At 48.6% G+C, this 19,495-nt stretch overlaps 2 protein-coding genes across 4 annotated transcripts in view; one reads left to right on the top strand and one right to left on the bottom strand.

Moving 5' to 3' along the window:
• zzef1 (zinc finger, ZZ-type with EF hand domain 1) overlaps positions 1 to 17,180 on the bottom strand; it is a 36,708-nt gene extending 19,528 nt beyond the window's left edge. The window contains exons 1-31 of one of the 3 annotated variants that reach the window (XM_084473791.1): positions 16,671 to 17,180; positions 15,891 to 16,035; positions 15,549 to 15,743; positions 15,149 to 15,332; positions 14,223 to 14,422; positions 13,615 to 13,825; positions 13,247 to 13,363; positions 12,756 to 12,934; positions 12,414 to 12,512; positions 11,973 to 12,064; positions 11,687 to 11,832; positions 10,788 to 10,893; positions 10,200 to 10,421; positions 9,706 to 9,797; positions 9,322 to 9,560; positions 8,613 to 8,746; positions 8,452 to 8,522; positions 8,058 to 8,172; positions 7,010 to 7,172; positions 6,265 to 6,386; positions 5,800 to 5,922; positions 5,123 to 5,292; positions 4,664 to 4,745; positions 4,341 to 4,542; positions 3,874 to 4,007; positions 2,924 to 3,170; positions 2,469 to 2,548; positions 2,116 to 2,206; positions 1,501 to 2,011; positions 930 to 1,094; positions 527 to 646 (exon numbers count right to left, since the gene is read on the bottom strand). In XM_084473791.1, coding sequence (XP_084329917.1) covers positions 527 to 646; positions 930 to 1,094; positions 1,501 to 2,011; positions 2,116 to 2,206; positions 2,469 to 2,548; positions 2,924 to 3,170; positions 3,874 to 4,007; positions 4,341 to 4,542; positions 4,664 to 4,745; positions 5,123 to 5,292; positions 5,800 to 5,922; positions 6,265 to 6,386; positions 7,010 to 7,172; positions 8,058 to 8,172; positions 8,452 to 8,522; positions 8,613 to 8,746; positions 9,322 to 9,560; positions 9,706 to 9,797; positions 10,200 to 10,421; positions 10,788 to 10,893; positions 11,687 to 11,832; positions 11,973 to 12,064; positions 12,414 to 12,512; positions 12,756 to 12,934; positions 13,247 to 13,363; positions 13,615 to 13,825; positions 14,223 to 14,422; positions 15,149 to 15,332; positions 15,549 to 15,743; positions 15,891 to 16,035; positions 16,671 to 17,084 — 5,171 coding nt within the window. In that variant the 5' untranslated portion in view covers positions 17,085 to 17,180. Of the gene's footprint in view, positions 1 to 526; positions 647 to 929; positions 1,095 to 1,500; positions 2,012 to 2,115; positions 2,207 to 2,468; positions 2,549 to 2,923; positions 3,171 to 3,873; positions 4,008 to 4,340; positions 4,543 to 4,663; positions 4,746 to 5,122; positions 5,293 to 5,799; positions 5,923 to 6,264; positions 6,387 to 7,009; positions 7,173 to 8,057; positions 8,173 to 8,451; positions 8,523 to 8,612; positions 8,747 to 9,321; positions 9,561 to 9,705; positions 9,798 to 10,199; positions 10,422 to 10,787; positions 10,894 to 11,686; positions 11,833 to 11,972; positions 12,077 to 12,413; positions 12,513 to 12,755; positions 12,935 to 13,246; positions 13,364 to 13,614; positions 13,826 to 14,222; positions 14,423 to 15,148; positions 15,333 to 15,548; positions 15,744 to 15,890; positions 16,036 to 16,670 lie in introns of all 3 variants that reach the window. The other 2 variants (XM_084473790.1, XM_084473789.1) reach the window with 2 other exon arrangements.
• A 168-nt stretch (positions 17,181 to 17,348) lies between these two features.
• cyb5d2 (cytochrome b5 domain containing 2) lies at positions 17,349 to 19,439 on the top strand. The gene is made up of 4 exons (XM_084474431.1): positions 17,349 to 17,652; positions 18,168 to 18,308; positions 18,609 to 18,795; positions 18,985 to 19,439. The coding sequence occupies exons 1-4, from the start codon at positions 17,379 to 17,381 to the stop codon at positions 19,148 to 19,150; spliced, it is 768 nt and encodes a 255-aa protein (XP_084330557.1). The 5' UTR covers positions 17,349 to 17,378; the 3' UTR covers positions 19,151 to 19,439.
• The last annotated feature ends 56 nt before the right edge of the window (positions 19,440 to 19,495 follow it).

Consider the following 19,495-nt stretch of genomic DNA (forward strand, 5'->3'; position numbering starts at 1 on the left):
TTACTTTGCTTATTTCTCTCTTAAATTATTAGTTATATGGTTTAATTGGGAAGCGGGTCCAATTCAACAGAGCCCGCAATGTTTCTACAGTAGCCCGGAACGGACAAACTGCCCTATAGATGTGTTATCATAATCGCTTTCTAAATTGTAAACCATGACCTATATTGTTACACACTTAATAACCTTACACAATGTATAAATCTATCAAGGCACCTCATCCCTTGACAGTTGGCCTCTCGATGCTGTCGTAGACAATGACCTCATTTTGGAGGGAATCAACTCTAAATTGTACTCGTACCGGGGATTAACCACATCACCTTTAGGTTATTAGATAACAGTATGAAGCCTTGAAGTGTGGCATATAAGCCAGAAGGTCATGCCGGTTCCTATACTATAATACTAACATGGTCCGAATACATGATTTAACCTTTCTATGTGGACGATTTAACCCGTGTTGAAACAAAAGTCTTTGTACACACTCATCTCAAAAAGGTAGTCCACAGACGTGACTCAAAGCAGGTCTTACTTCTCATTGAGGCCGCTGAAGCCCTGCACCGCCTCCACCAGCATGAGCACCAGCTGGTGGTAGGAGCGCCGCACCTCCTCCCGGAGCTCCTGCCCGCTGCCCGACAGCTGGGAGAAGTACCTGAGGAGCAGGCAGCCGTTGGTTGAATGAGTTCAAGCCCAAGAACGTGAATGGTTGAGAAAAAACTAATCAGCTTGTGATTGGTGTAATGAAAATGTCTGTAGTATTTCGATTTATGCCGATTATGAAAATGAAAATACATATATTGTCATGCGTTGTAAAGTATTCGCTTAAGACAAAAAAGGGGCAACACATTGTCAAGGATTTTGAAACATCATTGAACTTTCCGTTACACCTCTTCAATGGAATGCATAGAAGAAAATTAATACAAAAGTATTAATACCCATTGAAGTCTTTCTGGCAGGCCAGCAGCTCCTGCAGGAAGAGGATGCAGGGGGCTTGGAAGAGGTGAGGCTTCCCCAGGGACAGCAGGCCCTGCTGGACCGACTCCAGCACCCGACACACGCTCTGCGCCTGGGCCTTGTTCAGGGCCAGGGTCTGCAGCACGCTGCGCAGGGGACATGAAACACACACCGGCGTCAGACACTGGCCTGGATAGGCTCCGGAGGAGTCGGACAACCCACTTGAACATGGGTCTATTCTGCTTTTATTCAAAAGGTGAATAAAAGGTAGCACTATCGAATCCACATTTGATACCATATCGATAATTCTCATCTTCGTTGCTCCCTGTCCTGATGGACCAATAAAAGCATCTCTAACAGCAGAGTTAAATAACTCTTCTATTTAAATCAAATGTAAATAAATAAAGACATTTATTTCTTTAAATGATTACACACCAATAAGTGTGTAGGATATCAGCGCAAAGATGTATTTTTTTATCGTCTAAATATGGTATCAGAACAACAAAACAACGAGCTCCAGACCCCCATGGTCCTCCTCCCTCCACTAGTCACCTGGCGGTGGTGAGGGCCTGGTCCTTCATGAAGTTCAGCAGGTGCTTGAGGATGGGGTAGCGCTCCCGGACCGAGAGCACCGTGCGGGGCTCCTCCACCGAGCGGTACGACAGCAGGCGGAGCCGGGCCCGGCCGAACAGAGGCCTGCGTGGCACCGAGGAGCAGGGCGGGGACAGCGGCTCTTCCGTCTGGGACGCGAGGCCGCCGTCCGCGGCCTGGTTCTGCAGCCCCCCCTCCGGGACCCTCCCGGCCTCGCTCTCCGTGGGGGTCTCAGTGGCCTGGCCCTGGGGGGGAGCAGCAGCAACGGGAGCGGCAACAGGAGAAGCGGCACCAGCGGTAGCAGCGACCGGGGAGGCACTGGGCTGGAAGTCTCCCTCCGAGACGGAGCTGGAGCGGAGGAGGAGCGGAGCACCGCTGCCCTCTGCTGGTTGGGAGGAGTCGCCGTCCTGGCCGGAGGAGCCGCTGGGGGGGAACCGCAGCAGCAAGAGGCTCTTCTGGATGCACACCTCGGCTGGGGGGGGGGGGGGAGGGGGGGGGGAGGGCCGTGGTGAGCGACACAGTCTCCATTGGCCACGGACCACTCGGGATAACACACTGAACGACTATGGATCTCACCCAGCGACTCCATGGTGACCTCCTCCGGAGCGCCTTCCTTCTCGTCGGGAGCGTTCATCTTGCTGACGAGGTGCCTCTGCTTCATCTCCAGCTGAGCCGACAGAAACAAACGGCGGTCAGAGTTCAACCCATCGATACAGTCGACGCCGCGATCACAGAGAGAAGAGCGTGTGACGGAGGCCAGGGGTAACGCTACCATGTGACATGTGCGTAGGCCGATAGTGGAGCGTATGTATATAAATAGCAGATATTTAATCTTTAGTAATAGGTCAAACAACACGACTATGTGTATATATATCCAGTTGTGGATGTATATGCAGAGTTGTGAATGAAGTTGTTCCAAGGACACCCACCATCCACGTCCGGATGCCATCTGCCAGTGTGTAGACCTGGACAAAGTCTTCACTTAGCGATGACTTGTAGCCCTGAGCCACTGGGAATTCAGGGGAAAACAGGGAAACAATGGCGGTTTATTAATGAAATACATCATACTTTGGGGGAGGGGGGGAATGTACGGGCACTAATGTAATGGCACTTAATGTACGCACTTATTGCATGTGACACGTCCTGGCACTTAAGAATGTGTACTTAGCATTGTGTAAGCATCTTATCCTAGCTATCTTTGTTGTATACAGGGAATGGGTTAGCCTAGCAATTGTAAGTGCTGGCACTTGGTTCTATGAACATCCTTACTGTACCGACAGCGATATATTGTCGTTTCTCTTTCTTCTGACAAATGAACTTGTTGTAAGTCGCTTTGGATGAATGCCCTAGATGTAAATGTGGCCGTGAGGGTTCGTCTGGTTACCGTGGAGCCTGAGCGCCTGGTGCAAGGCCGGCGTGTGGTACACCATGGCGGCCCAGACGGCGTTCACCGCCTGGTCGACCTTTGACCCCGCCGCGATCTCGTTCCTGATGGGGGGGCGCCTGCAGGACAGCATCAGGGTCCTCATGGGCTCGGCCCGGCCCTCGCTGGGCTCCAGGTTGGGGTTCCACCGGGCCAGGTCCTCCAGGAAGCGGGGGAACTCGTCCACGGGACTGGGGCTGGCGGGGCTCTGGGTGAGGAGGACGGTGGAGAGGATTCAAAACACCCATACCGGAGAAACCGTCTCAATGAGGTATGCATGCTGGATGAGAGCACTTCTGAATGAATGAGAACAAGAGAAGTGAAGTGTCCTCAGCAGGGCTCAACACACCACACCAACATCTAGAAAGCTGTAGGGTCTGGCAACGAGTAATGAAAATGGCCCAACTCGAGGGGCGGCACCAAGCATGCCTTTGAAAATATCACTGCACGCAATTGGATAACACTACGACCAATCAGAAGAATACAAGGGTTGACGTAGACCAGCGGAGCTAACCAATAGATAAGACTCTTGCCGTATCCGGTCTGTAAAACAGCAACGCTTTTGGCCTGCCTATATCAGATACACCGATGTGATTGGTTAATGTTCTGATCCAGGGGAATTGGGGAGTGAGTATATTGCTCGTTCCCAGAGTGACTCGCTGAGCAAATCCACATTGTGCTCTCACAAGGGTAACGGCTCTGTGACTTTTGATGGTGAAAAAGAAGACAGATGCAACCCTGAGTGTTTACAACGTAAACGTGTAAAAAAGTTTTCTCTTGAGAGTCTCTTGTGATCTCTCTCAAATCTGAAATACACCGACATCCACATCACATGAAAGGAAATGGCTGACAGGGCTTTTGATAGAGACAACCGGATACATCTACCCATGACGCACAGTTGTGGCTCGTACCGGGTTGGAGTGTGTGCTGTTCTGGGGCGTGTCCCGGGCATCGCACGCTCCGTGCCTGAGGATGGGCCTCCACAGAGGAGACGACTGGACGTGGGCCATCTTGCCTGGAGGCAGCTCCTTCACGCTGCGGATCTCTGAAACACATCCGTCATCCAACGTTAAATAAACCCACGGGTGGCATGTCTCTGACCGAGGCCAGGGCAAGAATTAAGAGGAAGAAGAAACACACATTTAAAATTTAAATTTATTATATTTATATTAAAAAAATATATATATTTATATTATATATTTAATATTATTCATCTAGAATTTGAAAAGAAAAAAACCCACAAAGAAAAGGTAGTTGTGCAAAACTTGACAAAAGGCATTTACTGCTTTTCTATGTGCACGGGGCATTGACAAAGAAGAGAAAACTAACTCGATCCCATTCCAGCAACGAACCAGAGTGTCCAAATAAAAGCGCGCACCGTGAGGAGACTTGAGGGCCATGGCTCTGGAGGCCAGGCGGCCCATGAGGCGGGCCACCAGCAGCTGGACGTCGGACATCCAGGAGACGGTGATGTCGGGCAGGCCCTGGGCGGTCACGCTGAACTTGTACCCCCATTCGTTGTTACTGCTGTCCGAGTGGAACAGGAACTGGAGCTGAGGGCCCGCGTCAAACGTCACCTTCTGAAATACCAAAGTAAAAGCGTGTGAGAGCAAAGGGCCGTGACGACGGACGTATTCAACGACAACTCCCTCCGTAATGATCGTGATCTTTCAGGGAAGACGGCTGTATGTGTGACCCCACCTTTGGCCACTTCTCCGTGCCGATCTTGGTGTCGTAGCGCACTTTCCCGCCCCTGGCGTCGGTGAACTCCAGGTAGTCGTATCTGCACATTTGCGACACAACCAACATTAATAACCATGACAACGATAATACAACAGTAACTATACGACTTACTTTGAAGTTATTCAGAGGACCAGTGCTTCAGGAGCAGGTCGAAGTAAAGGCATCTTGCTCAAGGATGCCTGCAGGTAGAACATGGACATAGGGATCGAACCCAGAACCTTTCGGCTGGGATTCAAACCCTCAACCACCATACTATAATGTAACAATAATAATAACCTAGAACAACAATACTGCTTTTCATAACACAAAAAGCACTAGTTTAGCATTGAAACGACCACAGACACCCTCGGCGTGGAAACCGCCCCACAGGGGGTCACATGGTATATAGGTCTCCCCCCCGCCACCACCACCACCCACCTCTTCTCCGTCTGGCAGCGTTCGTCAAACTCCACCACGAAGGAGGTGGCCCCCGGGCAGCAGAAGATGGTGGTCTCGTGGCGGCTGTTCTCGTAGTTGTGCGGGGACTCCATGTTCCAGGTCCTCAGCACCACGGGCTGCTGGGGCTGCAGGCAGCTCTCCTGGTCCACCTGGTGCCGTCGGGGGGGAAACGCCATCTTTACAATCCTCTCAACCAATCAGATCGTCCTCTCCGATGCATCGTCATCATCGGTGCATCCACCATTATGCCCCCCCCCCCCCCCCCCCATCACGACGACACCACCCTTTTATATTCCTGAATGTAATTATTTGATCCATTTATTTAATGTCCTGTTCAATAACGTTTTTCTGCAGAAATGACAATAAAACACTTTGACTTTGTTCCTTTTTGTATAGCTTTTCACTTCACCGCACCAACGTAAGAGAACATCCCAGTATATGCAAACTTAGCTGGCAATAAAACGCATTGCAATTAGGATTATAATTTGAACATGGAAGGTTTTCAAATTTGACCACGAGAGGTGATGTAGTCATCACAAACACCGCCACAGTATGATGGAACTATAAACCCATGGCATGCAGCGTCAAACATCACAACATACAGTGTAGGGGCGTGCTTCTCACTCAGTCCCCGGTCCAGAGACCAGCAGCCTCACCTTGGAGAAGATGTCTCCGGTGTCGCTGGACAGGTTTTTGAGCAGCTCCACCAGCGAGGAGAAGCTCTTCAGAAGCACACTGTGAGGAATGTCCAAGGAGCACAGCTCCAGCAGGAAGATCATCTGGGAGGAGATGGAGAAACAGCAGCACCCACTTAGTACGGGAATTAAGTGAGGGATAACATGTGACACGCTATGTGATGAAATGTGTTAAAAGATGAATGGAGGAATAAGATATTATAGGAATTATGATACGAATGATCAAATGCACCACGCCATATGTGAATATGATGAAATAATAAACATTAATAGATAAATGAATGACTGAGTAAAAAAAGCACAACATGAATTATAAAGTCATGTTATAAATTAGAAACGCAACGCTTCAAATTCAAATTCTAAAAAGGAAATACAGACAAACCGGATGGATGAATAAATGAATGAAGGGATGAATGAATGAGGTACCAGTTGTCGGGTGACTGTGGCCAGGATGGAGCTGGCCAGTTTCTCTGTTATTTCCGCTCCGCTGTAGCGCTCCAACAGGGAGGCCAGCGCCCCCTGAGCACTCCCCAGGAACTGGTTCACGTCTAGGGAGGAGAGGGAGGCAGGGCAGCCGGGACAACACGGTTAGACCACTTCATTTAGCCAGGGGTTAAGAGAGAGGAACACAAAGGTTTTGAGATTATATGAACACCAACGTGGCATCTCCCAGTGACTGCAATGGACTGCTCTGTTCGGGACAGCCTTTTAAACGGATGCACTAGGAACACTAGTACACACTGCTACAACCCCCACTATGCAATTCCCTAGACATTTGACTAATGGATGATTCTCAACCCTAGTTATTTGTTAAAAGTCCAAAGCCCAAGTCCAAAGCCCAAGGCCTTGTCCGGACGGACACACAATATTGTTTAAAATTGTTCATGTCCAAATTAGACTTGAGTCCAATTAGAGGCAAGAGGTAAAACCCAGCCTTGTTATATCCGCACTATGTCAAATATTACATCTACATTTCTTCCCTCGCAACAAACATGAGCCGAAATGCCCCCTCTGAATGCGTCGTGCTTAATAACCAAAACCTTTCTCTGCGTCCCTTCTGCAGCTTCCCATCGAGCCGGCCCATAGCGTCAGCATGCGTTCTAAACATAATCCCCTGCCCGGGCTTTACCCTCGGCCAAACCTCTGCGTGGACAAGGCCGAGACGTCTTACATTTGACCACTATGTCCCGGGCCAGCTCGGCGCCCATGCCGGTGGCGTCCGCCTTGAGCTGCAGGTAGCACCAGGACAGCAGGCTGCCCTGCAGGGCCCAGAACAGAGAGAGCAGCACCGTCCGGCTGGGCCGCCCGCTCACGTCCCCCATCATCACCTCACACTGAGACACACACACACACACACACACACACACACACACACACACACACACACACACACACACACACACACACACACACACACACACACACACACACACACACACACACACACACACACACACACACACACACACAGAGCAGGGGGTTAACACACGCCTTCTGAAGGGGGGAAGTGGGGGTCAGGGAAAACAGTTGACAGTGGCGGTGAATGGGAGCACGACAGTTTAGTTTTGTTCTAGGTAGTTTTGAGTCAATAGCTGTGTTCAAAATCGTTCCCCATCACGGATATAGTGCACTATATAGGGTGCTCGCCATTTTGTAGTGCTGTTCGAATTCTCAGTGGTTAATTTCATTCACTATATAGTGGACTATAACTATAACTATAATACCCAACATTTGAGTGACCTACACGATACTCCCGAATACCACAATGCAATGTGGGCGCATTTACTGACGCAAATGACGTTCAGAAATGTTCAGCGTAGTGTCCGAATTCTCGTTTGTTCATTCCCTATATAGTTCACTATATCATAAACACTATATAGGGAATAGTGAGTGAGGGAATAGGGAACGATTTCAAACACAGCTAATGTGTCGTGGTGTGTCAAGTTATATTTGTGTGGCTCTTTATCACAGTTAAAGTCTCAATGGCTGCGTTTAACGTTGCCCCCTAGCCCTAAGCCTTCTTAAAGGGCAAGCGGAAACTCCCCAAAACCCAGATATAAAGCAGCATTGAGAAAGAACACAGAGGCATACATTTCAGAGTTGCTAAACATTACTTAGATCTGCTTGTTAAATGTGTTCTACCATGTGATGTCATGTGATGCCTGTGTGTGTGTGTGTGTGCGGGCGGGCATGCGTGCGTGCGTGTGTCCGTCCCTCACCTCCCTGGTGGCGACCAGCAGCAGGGTCTCCATGACAGACAGGATGGGGCTGATGTTGAAGTCCGTGGACACCTCCTTGGGAGGGAGAAGCAGCAGACCGCTGGGATCCTGGTCGCTGGGGGGTGAGGAGGAGCAGGAGACATGTGACTCAAACCGCCTGTCATCTGACTGAGTGTGTGTACCAAGACACGTGTGTGTGTGTGTGTGTGTGTGTGTGTGTGTGTGTGTGTGTGTGTGTGTGTGTGTGTGTGTGTGGTTTGGATGAGAGTGAGTGGTTTGGATGGCTGTGCCTGTGCGTGGGTCTGAGCTTGCATCTGCGTTTCTGTGCTCATGTGGGTGAACGTGTATGAGCCAGTGAGTGAGTGAGTGAGTGAGTGAGTGAGTGAGTGCTCACCTGAAATAATTACAAAGAGACTCGAAGGTCACCTTCACAGACTCCGGCTGATCCTCCTCTGTGATGTTCTTCTGAGACAAAGTCAGCCATTCCGTGAGTACACCAACAACAACAACAACAACAACAACAACAACAACATTGAACAGGTGGGCGTGTCTCACCATCATGTGGAACAGCTTGTCCCTCCTGCTGTGTTTGTCTGGGAAGAAGATGGCCGCTCCGCTGAGCAGGGCCTTGACCGCCTCCCGCCGCAGGGCTTTCTCCACCAGAGCTTCCGTCTCAGGCCTGTCCACGACTGACACAAACACACACACACACATTCAGTCTCAAAAGCACACACATACGTGCGCACACACACACACACACACCTACCGCGGACTCTAAACAGCATTCACCTGGCTTCTTATGCAACCGCTCAAAAGAGGACTTGCACCGTCATATCTATCTTTATCAGTCTATCATACTTGTAGTCGTATTCAAATGAGTTATTTACAAGTCATGTTCGCCACACTTCCATTCAAAAAGAGGTGTAGAATGAACAGGCTATGGAACAAGCTATTGAATTATTTTCTTTTGTATGCAATCGCATATATATTTAAAAAAACCTTGCATCAAACTAAACGTTTTAATAAACTACTCCTGTACTTACTCCATTGGTTTATGTAGACTAGAGAACCTTTGTTTGTATATCACAGATGGGGTGTGTGTGTGTGTGTGTGTGTGTGTGTGTGTGTGTGTGTGTGTGTGTGTGTGTGTGTGTGTGTGTGTGTGTGTGTGTGTGTGTGTGTGTGTGTGTGTGTGTGTGTGTGTGTGTGTGACTCATACAACGCCCTGTGTGAGTCATGGAGGTCAGTAGGAGCTCTTACTCACCCTGGCAGAGGTGGGTGTAGAGCTCCAACACGGCTCCATGAGGGGGGTCCGCATTGGCTCCAGAGGAAGACGAGCAGCCCGCTTCGGCTGCCCTCTCCTCATCCTCATCTTCCTCCTCCTCGGGGCCCCCTCCCTCATCAGGGCAGTGGCCCTCGGACGCTCCTCTCTGCAGCATGGGGAAGCAGTTCTGGAGCAGCTGGAGCAGCAGCACTCTGCTCTTCAGCACCTCCTCTCCCTCGCTGAGACGGACACAGAGCACACCAGCGATCAGAGGATCTATTCACATGGACGTGTGTCCGCCACAGGGCCGGGCGTGATTCAGTCTAGCAGCCTAGGCGACCCGGGACGGGAGCCTAGGACTAATGGGTATTTTCGTCAACTTACATTTGCATGAGTTTACTGTAGAGGCTCCAGAACAGGGTGAGGCTGAGGCCAATGAAGTCCAGGAGGAACTTCTGCTTGAACTGGGAGACATCCTACAGTGTAACACAGACAGACAGACAGACAGAGGAATGCTGTCAAGAGTAGGAGTGCCAAGTATGAGCAGGAAGGAAAATCTATTTAACAGAGGGGTATGGCACTGCAGACAGCACCAAAGTAAAAGTACTCGAACATTTTGAAAAATGTCCCAAAGTCAGGATGTTATCATCCAATAAGGAAATCTTCCATAACCCTGGTTTCTGCTTTGTTTTACCGCTTTGTTTATATTGCACTCCTAACCGTCTCCTAAGATTACTCCGTCGTCCCTCTTCCCCTTGAGAGTGCTTAAGGTGAGGGGGGGCTGGTATACAAATCTAAAGCCCTTAACATGATCGATGGGCTAAGTCTGCGTATGCAATCTGCCGCCGTAGCCCCTGAGCCGGGGGCGGGGCTCCCACCATGTCTCTGGTCAGCTGCTGGATGAAGAACAGGGTCTTGTTGAGCAGCATCTGTCCCGTGGTGGCCAGCTCCTCCGGCCCCTCGCCTCCCTCAGGGAGGAGCTCCTCCGCGTCCCCCAGCCTCTCCGCTCCCAGGACAAGGTAACCGTGGAAACCCAGCGACTGGACCCCCAGCCGCTCGGCCGAGGTCTGCCGCGTGCACAGGAACTTCACCATCAGGAACTGTGAGGACGGATGTGGGGGGGGGGGGCTTGGCTTGGTGATGGTGGATTAAAAATAATGACATCACCATGGCGACATTAGCGCCGTGTATTGACTAAAGAAAAGCGAACAACGGGGAAATTGTAAATTGATATGCTAAATACATTTGATACGGGCAATTCAGGTAATTCAGGTAATGAACACAGTCAGGCAGGGCGACAACAGGGAAGGTAAGGAAATAAGAGGTCATGCGGTGCCACGAGTGCATGCAAATCCCTTTTTTGTCTTGATATAAAAGCCAATAAAACCATTCCAGTTCTGAGCTCTGGGCAAAGACCGGAAGACATGAATGTGGAATCAGTAAGGTGTGTGTACGCGTGTGCGTACCTTTGCGACGCGACACTGCTGCAGTTTGATCTCCACGTCGTTCCAGTCTTCCTCCAGCTCGAACCAGCCAATGGGCTCGTCCTCTGACTGCGCCGGAAGCTTCACACTGCGGGGTCAGACGGGACCGGTGGCCGTCAGCCAGCTTGCATGCGATATTACGGCGAGCGTACATTACCCCAAGTGTGTCAGCGATTCTGGGATACCCTTCTGTAAGCTTTACTTCCAGACGTCAGGAATATTATAGGACATATTATAGTGCACACGCCCGCAATCAACTCAGTAAACTCACACTGCACTCCATATGGAACATGAATCTAAATTTTAAAAAAACCTGCAACCTACCATTTACTTTGCTCAACGAGGCCGAGGTTAAAACAAGGGCAAATAATTGCTAGTAACTATTGTATTCATTCAGTAAAAGCAATTACTTTAACAACAATTGAGATAGGCCTTGGTTTAGTGTTTCACTTCCTTAAGGCAAGATAAAACCTTCCAAGGAACTTGCTGCTGTCAGGATTTTCTAGTTTGACTAATTTCTTTTTTTCGGTTTACATTCCTGTCAAAAGATAAAGAGACTAGAGATTAAGAGAAACTAAAATCTTTTTACACGCTATGGAGTATGGAGTGGAGGAGTTCCTTTTCCATGATTCATTTGACCTTTCCCCATCTATAAATGTGTTTGGTGTTGAAATATCTAAAACACATCCACAGTCACACATAATTACCAAGGGAAGAAATACACCAAAATAACTTTTGGAACGATCTGTAATGCTACACTACCAAGAAATGGTTGATGGGACTTGGTCCAGAGCTAGTTATCGGAAATGCAACAAAGAATACTAGACACCACATTGACAACAACAACAACAACTACCACTAAAACACAGCCAGATCCTTACTTGTCTTGAACAAAATCCTTGTAGTCGTCGTAGTCCCACGAGTCATACTTTTTGAACCTGTCAAAGTGCTTCTCCGCATCGAAGGGGTCCACCTCCTTGTAGGCAAACACCAGGCCACACTTTGCTCCAGTGGCACCCTTCCGGACCTTTCAAATACATAAACACACAAAGGCTGACTCCATGGAAGGGGAATATGTGGAGGGGTGGAAGGGCCTGGGACGGTACGTCTCTGCCACAGGTGTAGCACATTTGCGATCACAATTCGGCTTCAATTGCAAGGACTCACTTTGACCTTCATCTGGGTGACCTGGAAGTTGCTCTGGTCCTCCGTGGACAGGATGATGCTGGCTCGTTTCTTGCCACTTTCCGTCAGGAACCCTGTGGAAGACACTACAAAGTGATGGCTATTGGGGTGCTATGGTCGCATAGCATCCTAGAGACTCATTTCACTGCAAGTCACTTTGGATAAAATCGTCTGCCTCATGATCAAATAGTAAATAGACAATCAAGACAAAACACAAGAGTACACGGGCTAAGGGATACCCAAGGTCCAATATCGAATAAAATCATAAAATGAATCAATGAAAAAGCGTAGAGCTGGGAAACTAAATCTGAAATGGGTGATGATGTTTCATTGATAAATAGCTATAATAATATGGCCCAACAGTAGTAGTAATCCAAGCCAAGTCAGGGACAATGAGAGCACTGGTCTATCTGTAGGGATTACCATCTCCGGTGGTGGGCTCCGCCAGCATATTCTCTGGCCCCGACTTCTCCTCTTTACTCTTCACGTCGCAGGCCTGCAGGTGCAGCTGGAGGGGTTTTCCTGGGAGCAGACACAGGGATTTTCCCTTAAGAAATATTTTATGCTTGCCCTCTCTTTCGGGCTCTCCGACTTTACCCAATGTCCCCCCTCTCTCGCTCTCTCTCTCTTAAGTCTCCACCCCTCTGTCTCTTTCACCTCCCTCTGTCCCCATGTCTCTCTTTCTCTCCCCCTTCCTCTCTGTCCCCATGTCTCTCTTTCTCCCCATCTGTCTCTGGTCTCGCGTGCTTAGGTGCCGGCGTTTACCATTGCGGTAGAGCAGCCTCATCCTGACGGAGGCCATGGAAGAGATGAGGGTGGAGGCGCGGTACTCCGTCTCCAGGTGCTCGCTGATGCCCGACAGGGCCTGGAGCACCTTGGCCACGCTGCCCCTGGCCAGGGCGAAGGCCAGCAGGGTGAGCTCCGCCTCTGGGCTCACGCAGCAGCTGGTGTGGGCGGCAGAGAGGCGGCTTAGTGGCACGCTGGTCACAGCTACACGTGTTTGAGCGGGAAAACTACATTTCCTTCACCCCCAACCCACAGTTACTTTTTTTACACATATAGTTCTAGAAATGAGGTGACAATACTGAGGGTTGTTCCTCATTATCCACTTGATCAATCATTTCAAAATGTTTATGCTGTTACGATGTTATGCTAGCATACAGGGACGGGTCAAGGGGTCATATTTAGCACGACAACGATGACAGGTAAAGATGGCGCGAGTCGCCCCGCCGCTGTCAAAGCAGACATCTCCTTACTCTGCTATCCTGAGCAGGAAGCCGTCCACCTCCTCCAGGATGTTGGCCGAGAAGAACTTTGGGAACTCTGTGGACGAGGGGGTCAGGGACAGAGGGGGCATGTGCCTTAAGGCTTTTCTACAGGTAGGAATAGAGACAGAAGTACACACAAAACAGAGCTTAGTGACAGAGAACGGTGCAGGTTTCTGCCTGCTGTGTCACATAGATGTCCCATTATCCAACATCTCTTGGGTCACCAAATTAGTGAAAGAAACAATCAATCAAATCAACCAAAAGTCCTTAGATCACGAGAGAATAACTCTGGTTGATGATGATATTAATCGTGTCATTTTAAAAGCAAAGAAAGGGGCTTAGGGAGTGTCTCTCACTGTGTACTCTGGAGAACAGTCTGGGCCAGAACCGGGTTAGTTTCCATGGAGGCGGTGACCAGGGAGGTTAGGAGGGACAGGTACCAGATAGCCGACGCGTCCGAGACCGACACCTCTTTGCTCTTGGTGATCTGGTAGCCCAGCGTCTTCAGCCCGTGGATCCGCGTGTCGCATCCGTCGCTAAGGCAACGCTTGATGTTGATTTGAATGTCTGCAGGGACGCAGGAGTCAAATGGAAATGTTTTAAACACAGCGGGATGACGTATCGCATGCACAGATCCTCTTTGTACCAACTTTGCAGAACCAAAGTATGATTTTTTTTTTACGACAACCCTGTAATGAGGAAACCAAGCAGGGTGGCTCAGTGATGACACAGCCCACACACAATGCAATGGCTAAACAGTGTAGTGGCTAGGGGTGTTCCACTCCCAGACCATAGGGCACTGGGTTCAAGCCCCAATGTCACAAGCCCAATCTGTATCATTAAACCCAGGCCTCATTGACCAAAGGTGGCTACCCCTACCTGCTCCGTAACAACCTGTAACTGAACTGACCATCCGTTGCTTTGAAACCAAATGAGTTCCCTGAATGATTTGAGATGGACTCACAGGGGTGCGTGATGTTGGCGTTCTCCAGCAGCGCCACGTAGCCCGTTACGTTGCTGGGGATGCGGATGTCCCGGATCTCCTGGAGCGAGCGGCGGTTCTTGCCCACGGCCACCGACACCAGCTGAGGCATGTAGCTGTGGTCGTTGGACGCCACGGCGATGGCCAGGCGTCTCAGCACCACGTCCGGCTTCATCTTCAACCTGGAGGGGTTAGCGAGGGCAGCTTTAGAGGAGGAGCTGCAGACACTGTTCTCAAAGGGTCTTTGATTGTTATATATATATATATATATATATATATATATATATATATATATAGCATAGCAAAGGTAGTTGGTAAGTATAAAAGAAAATCTATCAATCAAGCAAAATATGAGGTGCATAAAGTGAACAGGTGAAAAAAGGTTCAAAAGATACCTGGAAGCAGCTGTTGAGCTGTACGTACAAGCTCTGTACCTCATGGCATGTAACGGTCACGTCTGAGGTATCATAACATTCACATCTACTAACTCTGTCTTTCTATAGCGTCTCTGAACTCCGACCAATCGTGTGGAAGCTACGCCAACATCGAGTGACCTGCATGCTTGATTGTTTGGAGCCATAAGGCTCAGTTATGGTTCCACGTCAACACTACGCAATGACCATGCAGATGCGTCGACGCAGTCGTGAACCTGTTTTGGTTCTGCGTTGGGTTTTAGTGAGCGGACCAATCACAGCCCTTTGCTGCTGCGTCGCCTCGACGCAAGGTAACAATTTTTGGGAGCCACACGTCAGGCCCTTGGGGTGGACGCAAGGAGGGTCCGCAAGGACGTAACGGCTCCGTAAACTCACTTGCGTTGAGTCGACGTGGAACCATAACTAAGCCTCACTGGTAAGTTGCTTCTGATAGAACCTCACTGGCTAAAGGATGAACACCGTCGACCCTCTCACCTGATCCAGTGAGAGCGTGCGCTGCCGTCCGACTGCCAGAAGGAGCCCGTCTCGCCGTCCGTCATCCTGTGGATGTCCGTGGCGTTGGACGAGGCCTCGATGAAGCTGAAGCACTGCGTGACCACCTTGACCTTGTCCACCTCAGGGTCCCGGATCAGCTCCGCTCTGTACTGGATGTCAAGATCTGGAAAAAGAGACAGAAAGTCAACACTGACCAATGTCAACACAACTGACCCAAAGGGATTTGGTGGCAATGTTGTGCAGAGCCAGATGATACAATGAGATTCAACATTCAGCTGTCTGATTATTAACGTCTATAATGCCAATCATGTCTGCTTATACTCATTAGGCTCATAATTCAAGGTGGCTATGAAAGCTGTCAGCTCAGTCTGCTGGTCACCTTTCTCTTTCTGCAGGAGGAATTCCAGGAAGTTCTGGACCAAGGTGGACCTCATGGTGCAGATGCTGTTGTAGCCCTCCAACAGTGGGAACGGGATGGCACTGCTGGGAATACGGTTCCTGTGCAGGAACTTGAGGATTTTGGAAGCATGCGCCCCCAACTCATCTTTATACTTGGAGAATATGTCCACGAAACCTGAAACAATGCAATGGAAAATCTGTGAAATGGATTCCCACAAATCCTATTCTCTCAGTCTTTTATTACCCAACCATAAGGTGGTGTTGATTGATTGTGGCATCGTGTTGACCCCTGATCCCGTGATAAACCAATCCTGTGACATACCTGGGGTTAGGGAGCACGCCTGCAGATGCCTTATGACGTGACTTAGCTCTCCCTGTAGATTGGCTCCGTTTGAGTTCTTCAGAGCAGACAGCATACTCTCCACGTCCACCACCCCATCCCCCTCTGTATCAAACTGACCAAAGGCCTGAACACACACACACACACACACACACACACACACACACACACACACACACACACACACACACACACACACACACACACACACACACACACCTCTGTAGACTGAGAGCAGTAATAAATATGTTTTGTTATACGTTTGTGACATATCTTAACTATAAATCTCTGGTAAAGATCTTGTGATTATATCATCACATTTGTTGTTTTAAATATTATTAACGTGAGTGATTAGCCATTGTATGCAAGGCATTCAAAGTCCCAAACAAAGCTTCTCGTACAGCCCATTCATGATTTGACCTATTCATCTGTAGATTTGTTGTCCAATGTTGAACTACCAACAAAGCAAATAGCTTTACTATAAAGGCAGAGCTGCAGCCTGAATGTCAACTTCCATGGCTTGCAAAGAGAACGTCAACAATTGAAAGCTTTGTGTGTCCCACTGCAAAGGGGAAGCACACATGGACCAATTGAACTGGGGAGTATTTGGGTTCAGTAATCACCGTTAAACAAATCCGATGTTAGATTTTAAAAAAATGCGAATTCATTTAAATAGTGAGTTGTGTTGTCAATAGGAGTGTTGTCAAATAGATTGGACTGCCGTAAAGTGGGGCTGTGTCTGGTATACCGTAAATACATTACCTCCTCACACTCATCTCGAGGTGCATTCCTGATCTCTAACATCTCACAAAACTGTTCCACATTTACTGACTCTTCTCCTCGGCTCAATCGGTCCTCCAGCCATCGCATTAAAGCTATTTCATTCCCGGCCAGAACCGACTCTGGAATAGCGAGTCCTGAGTCACTGATCCGGGCCGCCGCTTCTCTCAATTTAACTTGTTCCAACAGGACTCCGGGAGTCGGCGGTCCGTTCGTGGACGGCGGGTTGTTGTTCGTCGGTCTACCGCTTTTCCCGGAACCGGAGCCTCCAGCAGTCCCAGCCCCGACACCAGTAGCCGCAGAGGCCGGGCTGTCTTCCGCGAACCCTGGGCTTTCGGCTTCGACATCTTCCTCGTCCCCGCTGGCCCCTGCACAGCCGCTTTCTGCGTTTCCCATGGTTTTGTTAGCGGCCTATGGCGCCCAAATGATCCTTTCTTACAATCTGATGTCCGTGTTGAATGCGCTTTGCTAGGCTAGACCTCTCTAACCTATGCTCTGCTCTTCATTACTACCGCATTGACGTACAGTACGTAGTGGACAAGACGAGACGTCAGTTGCAAACCAACCTGCCACAAGCCGACGTGACACGCATGCGCCTAGGCGACTACGTGAACGGAAATGCACTTGTTATGATTGCAATTTAACAGTAGATAACTTATATGGACGGTCGGGTATGACTTTATTCAAACCATGTTGATGGACATAAGAATGCACGGCGATGTATTTTTCGCGGTAGCATCGGTGTTAGTGGCTGTGTTAATTATACCTAGCGACTGGTCCACGAAACGTACAAATGAATGGACCCAAGAGCCCCATATGCGGCTTTTAAATAGAGATGAATTATCATTGTACGATGGTGCAAGGGGCAGTAAGGGTCTTTACCTGGCGATAATCGGCCAGGTGTTTGATGTCCAGAAAGGAGACAGGCACTATGGGGTTAATGGCGGTTATCATGGAATGGCAGGTAGGCTATGCGATTTATATTTACCATCTTTTACAAAGGATAACATCTGCTTTATATCCTACATTACGTTATGTTAGTGACCCTGGTTTTGGTGGTACTATTCATAGCTGCCTCATACGTTACAGTTAGTGTCTTTCCCATTTTACACCGCGATCTGGCGCTTTCATATTGGGTACGGTATCTATCTATTTATATTCACCATTAATCAATCTATTATTTATACTGTAATACTATTATTGTTTGACAATGCAACTGATATTCCACTACATTCATGCACATGTAGGCCTATTTTAATCGTAATATAATAGTACAGAATATGGATTAGGCCTACTATACTACATAGGCCTAGTATAAATTCACATCTGTTGTTTGTTGATGAAACCAGAATAACCTCTTTCTGGTTGATCCACTCTCCTCCAACATCCATGGAAAGATTTTATTTTGGAGTTATGACAATTTTAATTTAACTATTACACAATGTTGCAACTAACTGCCTTTTGTGTTTGTTTTTGTAGGTAAGGATGCCTCGCTGGCCTTCATCAGCGGGGATTTCACTGAAAGCGGCCTTATAGATGATGTGTCCACCCTGTCTCCCTCGCAGGTGGTCGCTCTGTATGACTGGCTGGCCTTTTATCAGAAGGACTACACATCTATAGGTGCGGTAATTGACATTATATTACCAGGGCTGCCAACTTTTGGGTTTTGGCCGGAGTGAGATTCTGTAGAATCTTGTAAACGCGGGTGTAATTGGGATGTACGGGATTAGTCGGGGGGTTAGGAACGAACACGTCTCGGCTTTTTTGCCGTGAGAAATTGGATGTGTGGCGTGTGTGCGTGTGTAAACAGGCCGTGAGAGTAAACAACCGTGAGAGTTGGCAGCTCTGTATTACTGAATGATACATGGGGTGTGTACACCAAATACCTACGTTCACTATTACCCTTGGTTTTGTTTCTAGGCCGACTGGTTGGCCGATTTTACACAGAGAAAGGGCAGCCCACAGAGGCCTTGATGAAGTTGGAGGAATTACTTTTCGAGGGTCAGAGGCTGAAGTCTCAGTTGCAGGCAGAGAGCCAGAAGTTCCCTTCCTGTAACTCAGAGTGGAGCCCCACCTTGGGAGGAAGAGTGTGGTGCTCAACCAAAAGGTATGGCTTTAGTGCTATTCAGCCAACTTGGGTGAAATTACGAGAGGCCCCCTACACTGTAATGTGTAGCATAATAGCGTTGCCAAACAGGATAGAAGAGGCAGAGTTTTTATGAAACCTTTTTTTGTGGTTGATGCTGTCCACAAGATGGCGCCATTGTTTAAACTTAAGCCGTTTATTTTTCTTCAGCGGCGGAGTGGAAAGACCGTGGGCAGGGGTTCCCAGGAAGCTCTTCTCTCCTGGTTCCAGCCGCTCCCGATGTGTCTGCGTGGAAGACCCCTCATCCGGGAGCCCCAACATGCAGGACTACCAGGGCTGCCACCCAGACAGTGACTCTTGTACAATGGAGGTCTAGCCAATGGTTTAACTTTAGAGATAAGTAGGTCAGCATATGTAGGCTGTATGTATATATTTGTTTAAGTTTATATTTCAGTTAATTCATTCCATAGCTAATTATTTTTTATATTAGTCCTTTACAGTGTACAGTCAAGGTAGCCTGTGATTTTTCACTACTGATGTTTTGAGGTCTAATGCATAAAATCATTTATCACAGTAAAATATCTTCCGATAGAGCTACAAATAATGAAGTAATATAGTTGAAAGTACGATTTTGAGGAACATTAAATATGCTTTACTGCAACTTATTTTTTCACATTTTGTAAGATTTATTTATTATCTGAAATATTTTACTCTTGGTATT

Source organism: Micromesistius poutassou, assembly GCF_964030765.1.
Source record: "Micromesistius poutassou genome assembly, chromosome: 10".
In the NCBI taxonomy this organism is placed as follows: Eukaryota; Metazoa; Chordata; class Actinopteri; order Gadiformes; family Gadidae; genus Micromesistius; species Micromesistius poutassou.

Bases quoted from the DNA above. Each gene is read 5' to 3' on its own strand.
- cyb5d2 (XM_084474431.1), top strand. From the start codon at position 17,379: ATGTTGATGGACATAAGAATGCACGGCGATGTATTTTTCGCGGTAGCA. The intron at 17,653-18,167 runs GTAGGCTATGCG...TTGTTTTTGTAG, and splicing joins CGGTTATCATGGAATGGCAG to GTAAGGATGCCTCGCTGGCC. The intron at 18,309-18,608 runs GTGCGGTAATTG...TTTTGTTTCTAG, and splicing joins GAAGGACTACACATCTATAG to GCCGACTGGTTGGCCGATTT.